The sequence below is a fragment of the Cynocephalus volans genome, chromosome X, assembly GCF_027409185.1.
Source record: "Cynocephalus volans isolate mCynVol1 chromosome X, mCynVol1.pri, whole genome shotgun sequence".
Lineage (NCBI taxonomy): Eukaryota > Metazoa > Chordata > Mammalia > Dermoptera > Cynocephalidae > Cynocephalus > Cynocephalus volans.
Genome location: NC_084478.1, coordinates 49,108,689 through 49,123,015, shown reverse-complemented (window position 1 = coordinate 49,123,015; position 14,327 = coordinate 49,108,689). Strand labels below are relative to the sequence as shown.

General features: G+C 33.3%; 1 protein-coding gene across 1 annotated transcript in view; it reads right to left on the bottom strand.

Moving 5' to 3' along the window:
* The window catches only part of LOC134367978 (cilia- and flagella-associated protein 47-like), a 1,412,159-nt gene that overhangs the window by 112,175 nt on the left and 1,285,657 nt on the right, over positions 1 to 14,327 (bottom strand). Inside the window, 1 exon segment of the mRNA XM_063084614.1 lies at positions 8,174 to 8,272. Within this exon segment, the coding sequence (XP_062940684.1) occupies positions 8,174 to 8,272 (99 nt within the window).

The window sequence follows — 14,327 nt, the reverse complement described above, 5'->3', positions numbered from 1 at the left end:
AGAAACTATATCTTACCACTTCAAAAAACCAACAAACACCAAAGACAAACAATAAAAGGAAAAGAAAGTAAACAAAGACATTTAAAATAACCATACAAAAATCAATAAAATGCCAGGAGTAAGACAATCTCTCTCAATATCAGCCCTAAATGTAAATGGATTGAATTCCCCACTCAAAAGACATAGACTTGCTAAATAGATTAAAAAACTAGACCTGATTAGATGCTATCTACAAGAAACTCACCTCACATGTAAAGACTCACACACACTAACAGTGAAGGGACAGGAAAAGTTAAACCATGCAAATGGGTACCAAAAATGAGCAGAAGTAGCCATTCTTATGTCAGGTAAAATAGACTTTAAACCAAAAACTATAAAAAGAGAAAAAGAAAGTCATTATATTGATAAAGGGATCAATTCAGAAAGAAGATGTAACAATCATAAATATATGTGCACCCAACATGAGAGCACCAATATATAAAGCAAACACTATTAGACCTAAGGAAACAGATAGACCCAAATACGATAATAGTTGGGGGCCTGAACACGCCTTTCAACACTGGACAGATCATGTAGGCAACAAATCAACACAGAAACACAGGATTTAAACCACAGTTTAGACAAATTGACAGATATCTACAGAATATTTCATCCAACAACTATAGAATATGCATCCTTCTCATTAACACATCGAACATTATTTAGAAGAGACCACATCTCAGGCTACAAATCAAGTCTCAACAAATTTGAAAAAAAATTGAAATCATTTCAAGTATCTTTTTTGACCAGAATGGACTAAAGCTAGAAATCAATAACAACTAAAACTCAGGAAACTGTACAAACAAATGGAAATAAATGGTGCTGGGAAAACTGGACATGCATATGTAGAAGAATGAAAATAGACCCTTTCCTTTTACCATATACCAAAATCAACTCAAAATGGGTTAAAGACTTAAATATAAAACCTGAAAATATAAAACTCCTAAAATAAAACATAGGGGGAACTCTTCAGGAAGAAGGACTGGTCAAGCACTTATGAATAAGACCCAAAAAGCACAGGCAACAGGAAAAAATAAACAAATGGGATTATATCAAATTAAAGAGCCTCTGCAAGTGATGTAATTAACAGAGCAAAGAGACAGCCTACATGTGGAAGAAAATATTTGCAAACTATGCATCTGACAAAGGATTAATATCCAGAATATACAAGGAACTCAAGCAACTTAACAGTAAAAAAACCCAATAAACCAATTAAAAAATGGGCAAAGGAGCTGAATAGGCATTTCTCAGAGGAAGATATACAAATGGCCAACAGACACATGAAAAAATTCTCAACTACATTCAGCATCAGAGGAATGCAAATCAAAACCACATTGAGATATCATCTCTTCCCAGTTAGACTGGCTATTAAAAACATAGCAAACAACAAATGCTGGAAAGGATACAGAGAAAGGAGAATACTCCTACACTGTTGGTAGGATTGTAAATTTGTGCAGACATTCTGGAAAATGGTATAGAGGTTCCTGAAACACTTACAGATAGAATTGCCATATGATCCAGCAATTCCACTGCTGGATTTATACCCAAAGGAATGGAAATCATCATGTTGAAGGCATATCTGCACTCCTATGTTTATCACAGCTCTATTTACAATATGCAAGAGTGGACAATTTAAATGTCCACTGTTGGAAGACTGTATAAGGAAAATATGGCATATTTACACAATGGAACACTACTCTGCCATAAAATGAATGAAATACTGCCATTTGCAGCAATATGGATGAACTTAGTGAAAATTATAAGTGAAGTCAGTCAGGCACATAAAGAGCAATACCACCTGTCTTCACTCATAAGTGGGAGCTAAAATGTAAACAAACATATAAAAAAATTAACATAGGGCCGACCCAGTGGCTCACTCAGGAGAGTGTGGCGCTGTTCACACCGAGGCCATGGGTTCGGATCCTATATAGGGATGGCCGGTGCTCTCACTGGCTGAGTGTGGTGCAGACCACACCGTCCTGAGGGTTGCAATCCACTTACTGGTCAAAATAAATAAATAAATAAATAAACATAGATACAACAATCACAATAATATGTTGAACTTTGAAAGGGAGAAAACAGAGCTGAGGTTACCAAAGATGGGAAACGGGGAATGTAAGGAGGGTAACGGAGCAATTGATAAAGGATTATGACAAGTAATAACATTGTATAACATTGAATATACTAATTATCTTGATTTGAGCATCACATATTGCATACAGGTGTTGGTATTCCACTCTGTACCCCATAGATAAGTACAATTAACTATGTTTTAACAAGTAAATAAAAAAGATAGAATAGAGCAGAACTAAATGAAATTGAGACTGAAAAAATGGCACAAAAGATCAACAAAACCAAAAGTTGGTCTTTTTTGAGAAGATAAACAAAATAGACAAACCATTAGCTAGCCTAACTAAAGTAAGAAGAGAGAAGACCAAAATAGCAAAAATCAGAAATCAAAAAGGAGATATTACAACAGATACCAGAGAAATACAAGGAATCATTAGAAACTGTTAAGAACAACTTTACACCAACAAATTTGCAAACCTGGAGGAAACAGATAAGTTTCTGGACACATACAAATTACCAAAACTATACCAAGAAGACATGGACAACTTCAATAGACCAATAATGAAATTGATATGTTGAAGAAGATTAGAATATATAAGGGGTAAGGAATATTAAAAGGAACAACAAAGTTGGATAATTGAAAAATATCAATATAGATATAACTATAGATATAATTACCTACTCTTCCATAATAATTCATTTTCTAGAAAAGTGGTATTTACCAAGATACCAAGACTATTTCATTAACTAGTAATTTAGTCCATATAAAATTAAAACCATTTGTCTAGTAATTGTTTCACCTAGAAAACAAATTAACTTCATACGAAAAATTACTGTTATTTCTTTGTTTTTCAAAAATGTATTTTCTGGCATGCAACAGCAGTTGTACTAGATCTTGTTTTTTACAAAATTGAAGGAAACTAGGAGTTATTCTTGGCGTTAACTTATTTTCCATTATATAACTAATACTAATAACCTATACTTGTATATAATTGCAGTGTTTAGAAATTTCTTCCCATATACAATTGTATTTTCTCATCCAAAAATCCTATTAGGCAAAACTGATTTTCATTTTTTTAAATATCTAAAATGGAGTTCAGAGATTATGGAAACTAACCCAAGCTAACATAGCTTATCCATGTTATAGACAAGACCAGACCACAAATTTTTTTGAGTACAGGCCTAATGTTAAGTACACAGGTCTTGGATACCTTCCTAAGATTCTAGGTATAATTTTATTTGCAAAGTAGCACCTTATTTTCTCTAGTGCTACAGTGTAACACTTAATAATTCTAACCTTCTCCATAACTCCCTTTTTAAGTGTTACAGCTGGAGGAACCAGGAAGATGGTACAACTAAGATTTTTTTTTCCTCAAGGGTTTAATCTTGATTTTGCTTCTGTGTCATTTGATTCCTTCCTAGCAAAAAAGAAAATGAACACTCTATGTTTTATAAATTTATAGTGTTGCAGAAGGATGTCCTCTTAGATCACAATTCACCTACATTCTTGTCTTATTCTTGTTACTCAACCTAATTAAATATGTAGACAATATTAAGTTTTAAAGAGAAGATCTAGTAGGTTAAGATTCTTCACCGACAGCAAGATCCTTTCTTTTCTTCCTTTCTAGTCCTTGTCACAAGTTTTGAAAGATAACAGTAGGATCAGTGAACTTGCTAAAAACAAAATGAAGTATTTACCTATCTAGAACATAACATGAAACTCATTCTAAGGAAGAAAATTTCTAGAAAAATACATTTCCTTACAGCAATAAAGTGGATGCAAATGCTTTTTTCAATGGGAAAAACATAATGCCAATTGCTAGAGTTCTAGACTAGGTCAATATCTAACTACATATAGATCCAATCTTATTAAACAACTTCATTAAGTGCAAGGGAACTTAAAATTTCCAAAAGAAGTTAATATGAAGAATGGTAATAGAAATATTTTTATCTGTGTTCTTTTTTCACATATAGGCCAAAATTTTGGTAAAATCAGGTTGAGACCGGGATGGTGAATAGTATAGCTACTGCAATAGAATGAAGTAGCAGCATTTATATTTGAGGAACATATACTTATCCGCTTATACTTACAAGTCTTATCAGCTGTCGCTGTGTCTCCCTTTAATGCCTAGCATTTAATTGAATGTAATGGAATGCATTGTCACATCATATGACAAGTGAGAGGGTAAAAGTTTAGAACTTTCCTGTTGAATCAGTTCATCAGAAAGTAGCATTTTCAAAAGTATACTTCTTGGCCAGATACATAAAGAAATCTCTGTTTAGCCCAGTGTTTCCCAAATTTATTTGAGCATAGATCTTAGTTGTTTTCTGTTTGTTTGCTTTTGTTGTTGCTTTTTTATAACACACTTAGGTAAACACTGGTCAAGAATATGATAATATTTTCAGTTCCCAATTATTTGCTAAGGAAATATTCAATGTCGACGTAGGAAAACTTAGTTTTAAAGTTAATAATTATTTTTATAGTTAAAAATTTATTTTTATTAATATCCCTAGAGGTAATTTTTACAATATGGCCAGTGTTACCTGAATGTCTCTAAAAACGGCAATAGCAGTTTATGAAGCCAAGCTCCCATTTCTGTTGTACTTTTAATGCTTGTGCTCCACAAATTAGCGGTAAAGTCCCGAAGGGACAAATATTATACCATATAAGACTATCAGAGCAAACAAGGAATTTCTAGAAAATAAACTAACCCCCCTGGAGATTTTATTATACAGAGCAGCAGGAAGCACATCTTGAACTGTCAAACCTACTGCAGGCAGGGTGTGCATCGTGTATCTTAAAAAACAAGTCACTGAAAAAATTAGAGAAATCAATAAGGAATCGAGCAGAAAACTGATTTAATTTGAAAACAACTTGAAGACAATAAGAATAATATAAATTATAATTAAGAAAGTACATTTAATTTCTATTTTCCAAGTTAGAAGACTTAAAATTGAGACACAAAATGTTGATCTCCATGTTGCATAGAAATTGCATTATATATGATTACTAATTGAACTATTTAAAATAAAAGTACTGCTACTGGAAGCATGAACTTTATTTGCATTTATAAATACTGTGCTTCATGATCATGGTATCTCCCCTGCCAGGAAAGTATCTAACCCCAGTTAGGATGGCTAAAATCCAAAAGACTCTGAACGATAAATGCTGGCGAGGTTGCGGAGAAAAAGGAACTCTCATACATTGTTGGTGGGACTGCAAAATGGTGCAGCCTCTATGGAAAATGGTATGGAGGTTCCTCAAACAATTGCAGATAGATTTACCATACGACCCAGCTATCCCACTGTTGGGAATATACCCAGAGGAATGGAAATCATCAAGTCGAAGGTATACCTGTTCCCCAATGTTCATCGCAGCACTCTTTACAATAGCCAAGAGTTGAAACCAGCCCAAATGTCCATTATCAGATGAGTGGATACGGAAAATGTGGTACATCTACACAATGGAATATTACTCAGCTATAAAAACGAATGAAATACTGCCATTTGCAACAACATGGATGGACCTTGAGAGAATTATATTAAGTGAAACAAGTCAGGCACAGAAAGAGAAATACCACATGTTCTCACTTATTGGTGGGAGCTAAAAATTAATATATAAATTCACACACACACACACACACACACACACACACACACACACACACACAAACACCAGGGGGGGGGGACGAAGATATAGCAACCACAATTACTTGAAGTTGATACGACAAGCAAACAGAAAGGACATTGTTGGGGGGGAGGGAGGGGAGGGAGGAGGGAGGGAGGTTTTGGTAAGGGGCAACAATAATCAACCACAATGTATATAGACAAAATAAAAGTTAAAAAAAAAACAAAAAACAACAACAACAACAAAAATAAATAAATACTGTGCTTCAGAATATTAAGGAAATGAATGGTCCTGAGCAAGAAGAGTAAATATTATAACTATGTAGTTCTCTGCAAATTTGTCTGTGTTTACTGTAATTGCAATCAAATGATTATTGGGATTATTTTGGAACTTGATGAAAAGTTATTCTAATTTTTTTTAGAAAAATAAATAGTGGTGAGAGGAAGTAAATAATTTAAACGAAACTGGAAATAAATATAATAAAATAACAAAGCCATCAGATTTAAACTGTATGGCATTGGCATAAGACTTGAAATACAGACACATGGAACAGAATATTTATGATACAAATATAAGATGTCACATTGCAAAAATAAATAACATCAGAATGATTATCATTATTCAACCAAAAATGGAAAATAATCTAAGTAAATGAGGGGGGAATAAAATTAGATTGCAATTGCATAGGAAAAAAGCAAAGTATGGATAAACTAAGGGAGTAAATAAAAAAGTTACCTACTATCTGTAACTCCTTCCACATTAAAAATGAAGGAGAAGAAGAAAAAAAGCAGAGATGAATTTTCAATTAACTTTACAATGGGGAAAGACATTGAAAGTGTAGAATCAATGGATGAAATTTAAAAAAGAGAAAATGGTTCATATATTTAGTGATAAGTAAAATTAAGTATAAACAGACATATAAATAGTTGCTACAAATATAACAAAATTATTATTTGACATTAAGGTTGGGGCCGAGCCCGTGGCGCACTTGGTAGAGTGCTGCGCTGGCAGCAAGGCGACGCTCCCGCCGCGGGTTCGGATCCTATATGGGACTGACCAGTGCACTCACTGGCTGAGTGCCGGTCACGAAAAAACGACAAAAAAAAAAAAAACCAAAAAAAAAGACATTAAGGTTGTTTTCAATCTTTTGCTAATACAAATAATGCAATATCAAATATCTGTGCATACATTAAGCATATTTTGATTATTTCTTTAAAAGACCTCAACAGAATTAGGATTCCTGTTTCAAAAGGATGATAATTTCAAATTTATTTGTATACATTACATAAAGTGCTTTATAGAAACCATGCAGTGATTTGTTCTCCCATAATCACTGATTGTTCCAGTTTCACCACGGAAACATTAGCTGTGGTACTTTCATTAAAATACAAAACCAAAGAAAGAAAAGGAAAAGAAAACTTAGGTAGCTATTATTTAAATCAACATCTATTTCATTATTAGTGGCATTGAATGTATTTTCAACCATTCTTTGGCCACCTGTATACACTTCCTCTTGTATGAACTGTTGTTCATACTACTTTTAATGTATTGCAAAGAAACAGAAAGAAAACTCTGAAGTCAGATACAAGGAGGGAGGTTCAGCTCTGCCATTATGCAACTGTTTTGATTGTGCGTAAGTTAATTTTTCTGAATTGTAATTTCCTCAACTCAGTGAGAATAATAATAACACCTATATCATGGACCTGTTTTATTAAATGAGATGAATTAATGAGATTTAAGATACCTATATAAATAACTACAGTAAATATAAAAGAAATTCATTAACCCATTTTCATTAGAATGTTAGTAGTGGTTATTGATTTCAATTAGTATTTTTGCATTACTTTTCTTAAGATAATTCACATTTTACTGTCAAAATTATTTTTTAAATTTAAAAATATTATTATTTTTAAGCAAATTCATAATTTTGGGACTTTATATTTTTAAGTAACTTTGTTATTTTTTAGATTTTTTTCTTATTCATCAATATGCAGGTGGAGTGGTTAATATATAGAAGAAGAAGACGTGCCCTGTAATAAATTTGCAAGAAATCATTAACTTTGCAAAGATGCAAATATTTTTCATAAGTATTAGTTGTTTTATCACCTTAACTATTTGTAATTTTCTGAAATCTTCCTTGACTTGCACACTCATGTAGTAAGTGGCATGATATTCAACCATTCAAAAGTTCGAAGACAAAATATTTGACAAGTCTTACTTATGTGCTAGGGAATAAAAAATAATGCAAATGCAATGAACATACATAAAGGTTATAATGTCCATGTTTTTCTATTAATTCATTACAATTGTTTCAAAATTTTAAAATTACATTTTCAATTTGTATTAAATATTTATTAAGACAGTAAACATATATTTCATCATCTCTGCAATGTGGCAGCATATAAAATGACAGAATATAAGGTAGAAATCCTGTACCTTGCATGTGACTCAGAAGACTAAACCCAAAGGCAGGATTCTCATTGATGAAGCTATTCCAGCAATGGTCAATGATAAGATCCCTGGGCTCTTCCTGACCTAATTAAAAAACAAAGAGATATTACACGTGCATGTCACATTCAAGAAGAAAATCATCAATGGAAATGGAAATAGAATAAAATTCTCCTCTAACAGAAAACTTCTCAGATGAATATCTTTCAAAGTGCATTTTAAAATAAAATTAAATGGCATTTTTGGAGATCATATCCAGCATTATAAATGGTTTTCTATATAATATTAAAAATGTAAAATAAACTCATAAATTTTTGGAATTTTAATTTAAACTATTCAAATAACAAATATTGCTGAAAGCCTGTCTGAGCCCACCATCTAAAAATGGATGCTTAATATATACATATGCATAAATATACAACATTTAAGAAATGTTAAGTTTAAATCAATAAATACAAACGTATATTTATTAATTCTCTGAAAAAGGAGATAAGTTCTATTGACATTAAATACACGAGTTGATAGTGCTACATGTATACATTTCAAAAGCAAATATAAATACATTGAAGGGAACCCTAAAAAATACTTACTAATAGAGATGTGTGATAAAAAGAAAAATGTACTGAGATCATTGTGTAAAGATCAATATTTCTAAAAGTGTAGTCTTCTGCCAACCTGCCTTAAAATACTTTGTGATGGTAGGGCCTTATCCCAGACCTAAAGAATCAGAATAACTGAGTATGGACCTAGGATTCTGAATTTTGATCCACTCCCAATTACTGCTTATGGAATTTTTGGAGTTATTAATCAAGAATCAGGTAAAAGGATACTAACCTACTTAAACAATATCTAAAAGTAATTAAAGTAATTGTAAGCAAGTAAAGTATCAGATTATTCATCTGAAGAGTGGTTATAATCATTCTACATCTACTTTTCCTTAGTACAAAAATGTTAGCTATTTGTTGTAGGCAAAGTAAACTAAGAAAAGTAATCTAATTAAACTAAAGTATAAGAAGACTTTTAATATATTTCATACTCCAACTTCCCTGCCAATAAATGTTAAAATCTCCCAATACTGTTTATTTCTTAATTCAAATGTTTAAAATGTTGAAAGTCTGAATTAGGGAGAAAATTTGAGGGTATGGGAGTTCTTACACCTATTTATTTCTCCTCTGATATATAAAGCCATGCTTACCCTGATTGGCAATTTGCACTGATTATTACACATTTAACATAAATATTTATTCAACTCTGGATGTAGTTTAGATAAGATTCAAAGGGTCTCCAGGGAGAAGATTTTCATAAACTAATTCTACCAGGTGAAAAGAAATGCCCTGGGTATTTCCTCTCCATGTTCCGTAAGTGTGAATAATTCATCATATTTGTGCTATATTGTGTGCTTTATTACTTTCCAGCTGGTGAACGCCATGGTCATAATTAACCCTAAGTCAACAAGATGTCATCACAATAATTTGTTTATATTGATCAACCCTCAAAATAGAAGTTGATTTTTGTAAAACTAATATATTAATTGGCATTCACATCATTATCCCTAGTGTTACTTTGTTTTACTCTTTGTTAAACTACTGATGCCTAAAGCAAAATCCATTTTTATTTAAACATTTGAATCAGATCACTAATATTGCATTTAAATTTGGATTAAGTCAAAAGAGTGAATAATCTCCAGACTATAGCTATTTTAGTAGAAAAGTAATCAAAAAAGATTACCTTGTGTAACAATACAGTAATAAAAACAAACAAAACAGCTACTTTGTATGAATTAATTACTACTTCATTCATTTATGCAACTTTCTGGTATATACTGAGATTTCGCATATAGAATATCATACAAAATCAAACACATTGTATGTGTGTGTGTGTGTGTGTATGTATGTGTGTGTGCATATTCACACTCTCCAAAAGTGAGATAGTTTTGGAATGTGCATACAACAATTTTTAGCATGAAACAGATGCTCAAACAGTCAGTGATTGCATATTTAACTCCTGCTTTATCAACGTGTATGCCAAAATGGAAATAGTCATTTAGGAAGGAATAAAGCTATGACGTAAGGTAAAACCTGACATGAACAAGCACACAAATTAGCAGGTTTGGAACATGGTTATATAAGCAAGAGCATCAACATCTAATGAAGGGGTGTCCTTAAATTTGTAATATAAGCACATTATTTTATGATTTCTTATGTTTCAGCCCAGAACCTTTCTTCCCATTCATGTTTACCCTCCCTTTCTCCACCTTTATTCCCAAGTGAGTAGAGTGTAAACTTGAGAGATGGGGTCTCAGGTAGGGAACATAATTACTGGTGAGAGAGGATTGTGAGAACTGAGTCCATGGATACAGGAGTAAGCAAGGGCACCTGTCCAGCCAAACAAGGGCAAAACAAGAAGCCCAAGTATGTGTGGATCAGGCACAGCCGGTGTCTGATGACAGAGTAAAAAAGAGAAAGGAGAGACCAGAAAAGCTGAGAAAATGTGAAAGGAGTGGAAGTAGGTTAGTTTTCAGAGTACTTTTGATAGGATGAAGGGAGAACTCTTCCCCTGAGATCCAAGAAGAGGAAGCCAAGAGAGGGGCAAGTGCCATGGTTTAAACTTTATAATTGGACTTTAAAAGTACCATATGTAAGCAGATAACTTAGAATGACAGCTAGGTGCTCAGGAAGAAGACAGTCAGACACTATTAATTCGAGACCCTGTTCAACCGTTTACACATTGTACAGCTTTAGAGAATTTCTAAGTTTGAGGTTTCACATCTGAAAAGCAACAGTATTGATTTCCAAGAATTGTTTTGGGTGGGAATGCATATTAGTACTGCCATTATAAAAAACAGTATGGAGGTTCCTCAAAAAACAGAGCATAAAACTACCATATGATCCTGCAATCCCATTATTGGGGGTACATATCCAAAAGAAAGGAAATCAGTATGTTGAAGGGATACCTGCACTCCCATGTTTATTGCAGTATTATTCACAATAGTCAAGATATAGAATCAACCTAAGCATTCACAGGCAGATGAATGAACAAAGAAAATGTGGTATAGATACACAATGGAATACTACTCAGCCATAAAAAGAAGGAAATCCTGTCATTTGCAGCAACATGGGTGAGCCTGGAAGACATTATGTTAAGTAAGCCAGGGACAGAAAGAGAAATACCACATGATCTCACTTATATATGGGAGCGGAAAAAAGTTAATCTCATAGAAGTTAAGAGTAGAGTAGTGGTTACTAGAAGCTGGGAAGGGTAGGGGATAGGGGGAGATAGGGAAAGGTTGGCTAAAGAGTACAAAATTACAGTTAGATGGGAGGAAGATCTAGTGTTTGATAGCACAGCAGGGTGACTGTATTTAACAATAGTTTATGGTATATTTTCAAATAGCTAGAGGAGAGGATTTTGAATGTTCCCAACACAAAGAAATGATAAATGTTTGAGGTGATGGATATGCTAGCTACCCTGCTTTGATCATTATACATTGTATACATGTATTAAAATATCACACTGTACCTCATAAATATGTACAATTATTATGAGCTACAAAAATTTTTAAAAAGATTAGATACAGTCATGTTTATAGAGCTCAGTGTGCTACACAGAGGACTGTAACAAATCTTAGTTTCCCAGGCTATTTGAAAGTTTCTCTGTAGCATCTTGCTCCACATGGAACTCATTAATGGTCTACTTTAGAGACATCTTTACTATTCTCACAGTGTTTAGGCTGTCTCCTCTGCAGCCATTCTATCTCATTAATCTTTTGAGGGTGGTATGCATTAAGATATGAATGGCCTCTTGAAACATGATTTTCTCTACACCTTGCCTTACATAATGTTCAAGTGAAAGCTCTTTCAAGGGCTCACCCTGTTCCTGTTGTTATAGTTTGTACATCTGTTTGCCTGGAAATTTCTGTTCATAATCTGGGTTATGACAGGAGAAGTCCAAGACAAGTCAAGAGCTAGAGTCCAATTTTATAGGCATACCATGCCACCGGTAGGATATTTCTGCAGCAATCAAAAGCTTGGAAATATTACAAACTATTATTCTTTTTGGGAAATATGTGTATTTATATTCCCTCATCTGTCACAAAAAACTTTTTAAAAGTTATCACAAAAATATAAAACATAAAAGGAAAGTAAATTAGAAGTAATTTTTTAGGAAGTTCAAAAAAGACTAGTGTCATAACCTGAAGGAAGGGATGAGATATAGCATGGTAATGATAAGCCAAAATGTTTTTCTAGCAGCCAGTGTATGAAGGAAAAATGAAATGATATAATCAGTCTCCATGGGATAAAAACCAATTAATGACTCAAAGAGGCTACCATCCTTTCTGATAGTAACAACCAAAAGAAATTTCTTCCAAAGATCGCATAAAAAAGACTGCAATGTAACAAGAAAGCCTTTGATAACATCCCCACCAATATATCCTTATGAATCCCTTAGAATATTTCTATGTCATCTGATGTTGCAGGTAAATGGCACCGCAATACAGTGAAATTCAATGAATGCAATACTTAGTATGGTTGGGGGAGAAAGTAGCCGATTTCATGTACTGAGTTTTTGGCTCCTTTGATTTAATGAGTAGATTTTAAAGCATTCAAACAAATAGACAGATTGCAAGTCTTTCCTGTACTCTTTACTAATATTATTTCTTTGGTTGAGCTTCTTGGTTTGGTATATACCTAGGTGAACAGTTAATGAGAAATGGTTCTACTCAATTACTGAGAAGCCATGTGCAAAGTAATTCTCTAAGAGACCTGGCTTTGCAGGCTTCTGTTTTATCCTACCTTCTTCATTTAATTTCTCTGTGATCATGAGCAGATTGCCAAGCTTCTTTATTCCTCATTTTTTTCATCTTTAAAAATGGATATAATACTTATTTCAGAGGATTTCTGTCTTAGTTGAGGTTTCCTCAGAAGCTGTTATTTCGGAAGAGATCTCAGAAAATACCAGTAGGGGAGTACAGAAGTGAGTCAGAAATTGGAAGGAACCCCATGAATTGTGTATTATCAAGCAAATCGCTACTGTGGACAAATGAGTCTCAAGGCAGCTGGGGAACTCTGAGAACCAGAGCAGAACACACATGTCACAGGTATACTGCCCAGAGGCATGGGAACTGTGATATTTCTCCACTACCCCTGGCATCTGTTGAGGGAAAATGAACTCACTAGCACCTCCAGCCTGCCCTAGGTGGGCAGAGCAGACAGCTTGAGGAAACATTCAGAAGAGTTATAGTTATTGGCAGTTGGAAGATGGCCCGGATAAATAACAGTTGAATATTTGTTGTTCTGACATAAGTTAAAGAAATTAACAAATGAAGTGCTCGGTACCGTGTCTGTCATAAATTACTTTTTAATAATTTGTATCAATTGTATATCACCTGAGTCAATCACAGGAAATAATTGTGAGTTTGTTGTAATGTGATAACAGACTGGTGTGTGACCAAGATCTTTAATTTCTGCTCCAAATAGCACAGTCACAATGATTTTAGCTTGGGCCTGTTTTAAAGTAGATATAACCCAACACTCATCTGGGGTATAAAAAATATAAGAAATAGCAATTATTATGTGCCAATTAAAATAAATGAATAAATTTAACAACATATCAGAAATGTAGACAAGCCTTTATTTATTTATTTATTTATTTTTACATAATACTAAATGTTTACTGAACATTGACATTGTGCTAAGCACTTTACATAGATTTTCTTTTCTACTTCTAATAATCCAGTAAGGGTGATTCTATTATTACCTGGATTTATATTTGTTGAATTTTATGCTGAGAAAGATTTATGAACTCAAGGTGGGTGTCATCAGAATTGCTTATGGTTTAAAGAAGAGTATTAAATTTGTACATCTAAACCATTTCATTGCTGGCCACAAATAATTGACCACTTTAAATGAATAATCTAGCTATTCCTGGCCATATACAATACATACTGAAAAGATCAAATTAGATTGAATTCACAATAGCTACAGTCTGAATTCTGAACCTGGGAACAGAGTTTCAGAATCTCACAGCTTCAATACAGATCACATAGTCAAGCTCCCTTACTTTTCAGATAACAAAATCAAGTCCAGGGGAGTACCCACTGACTTGTCATAGATCAAACAGCAAATTTTAAGGGACCTGAGAC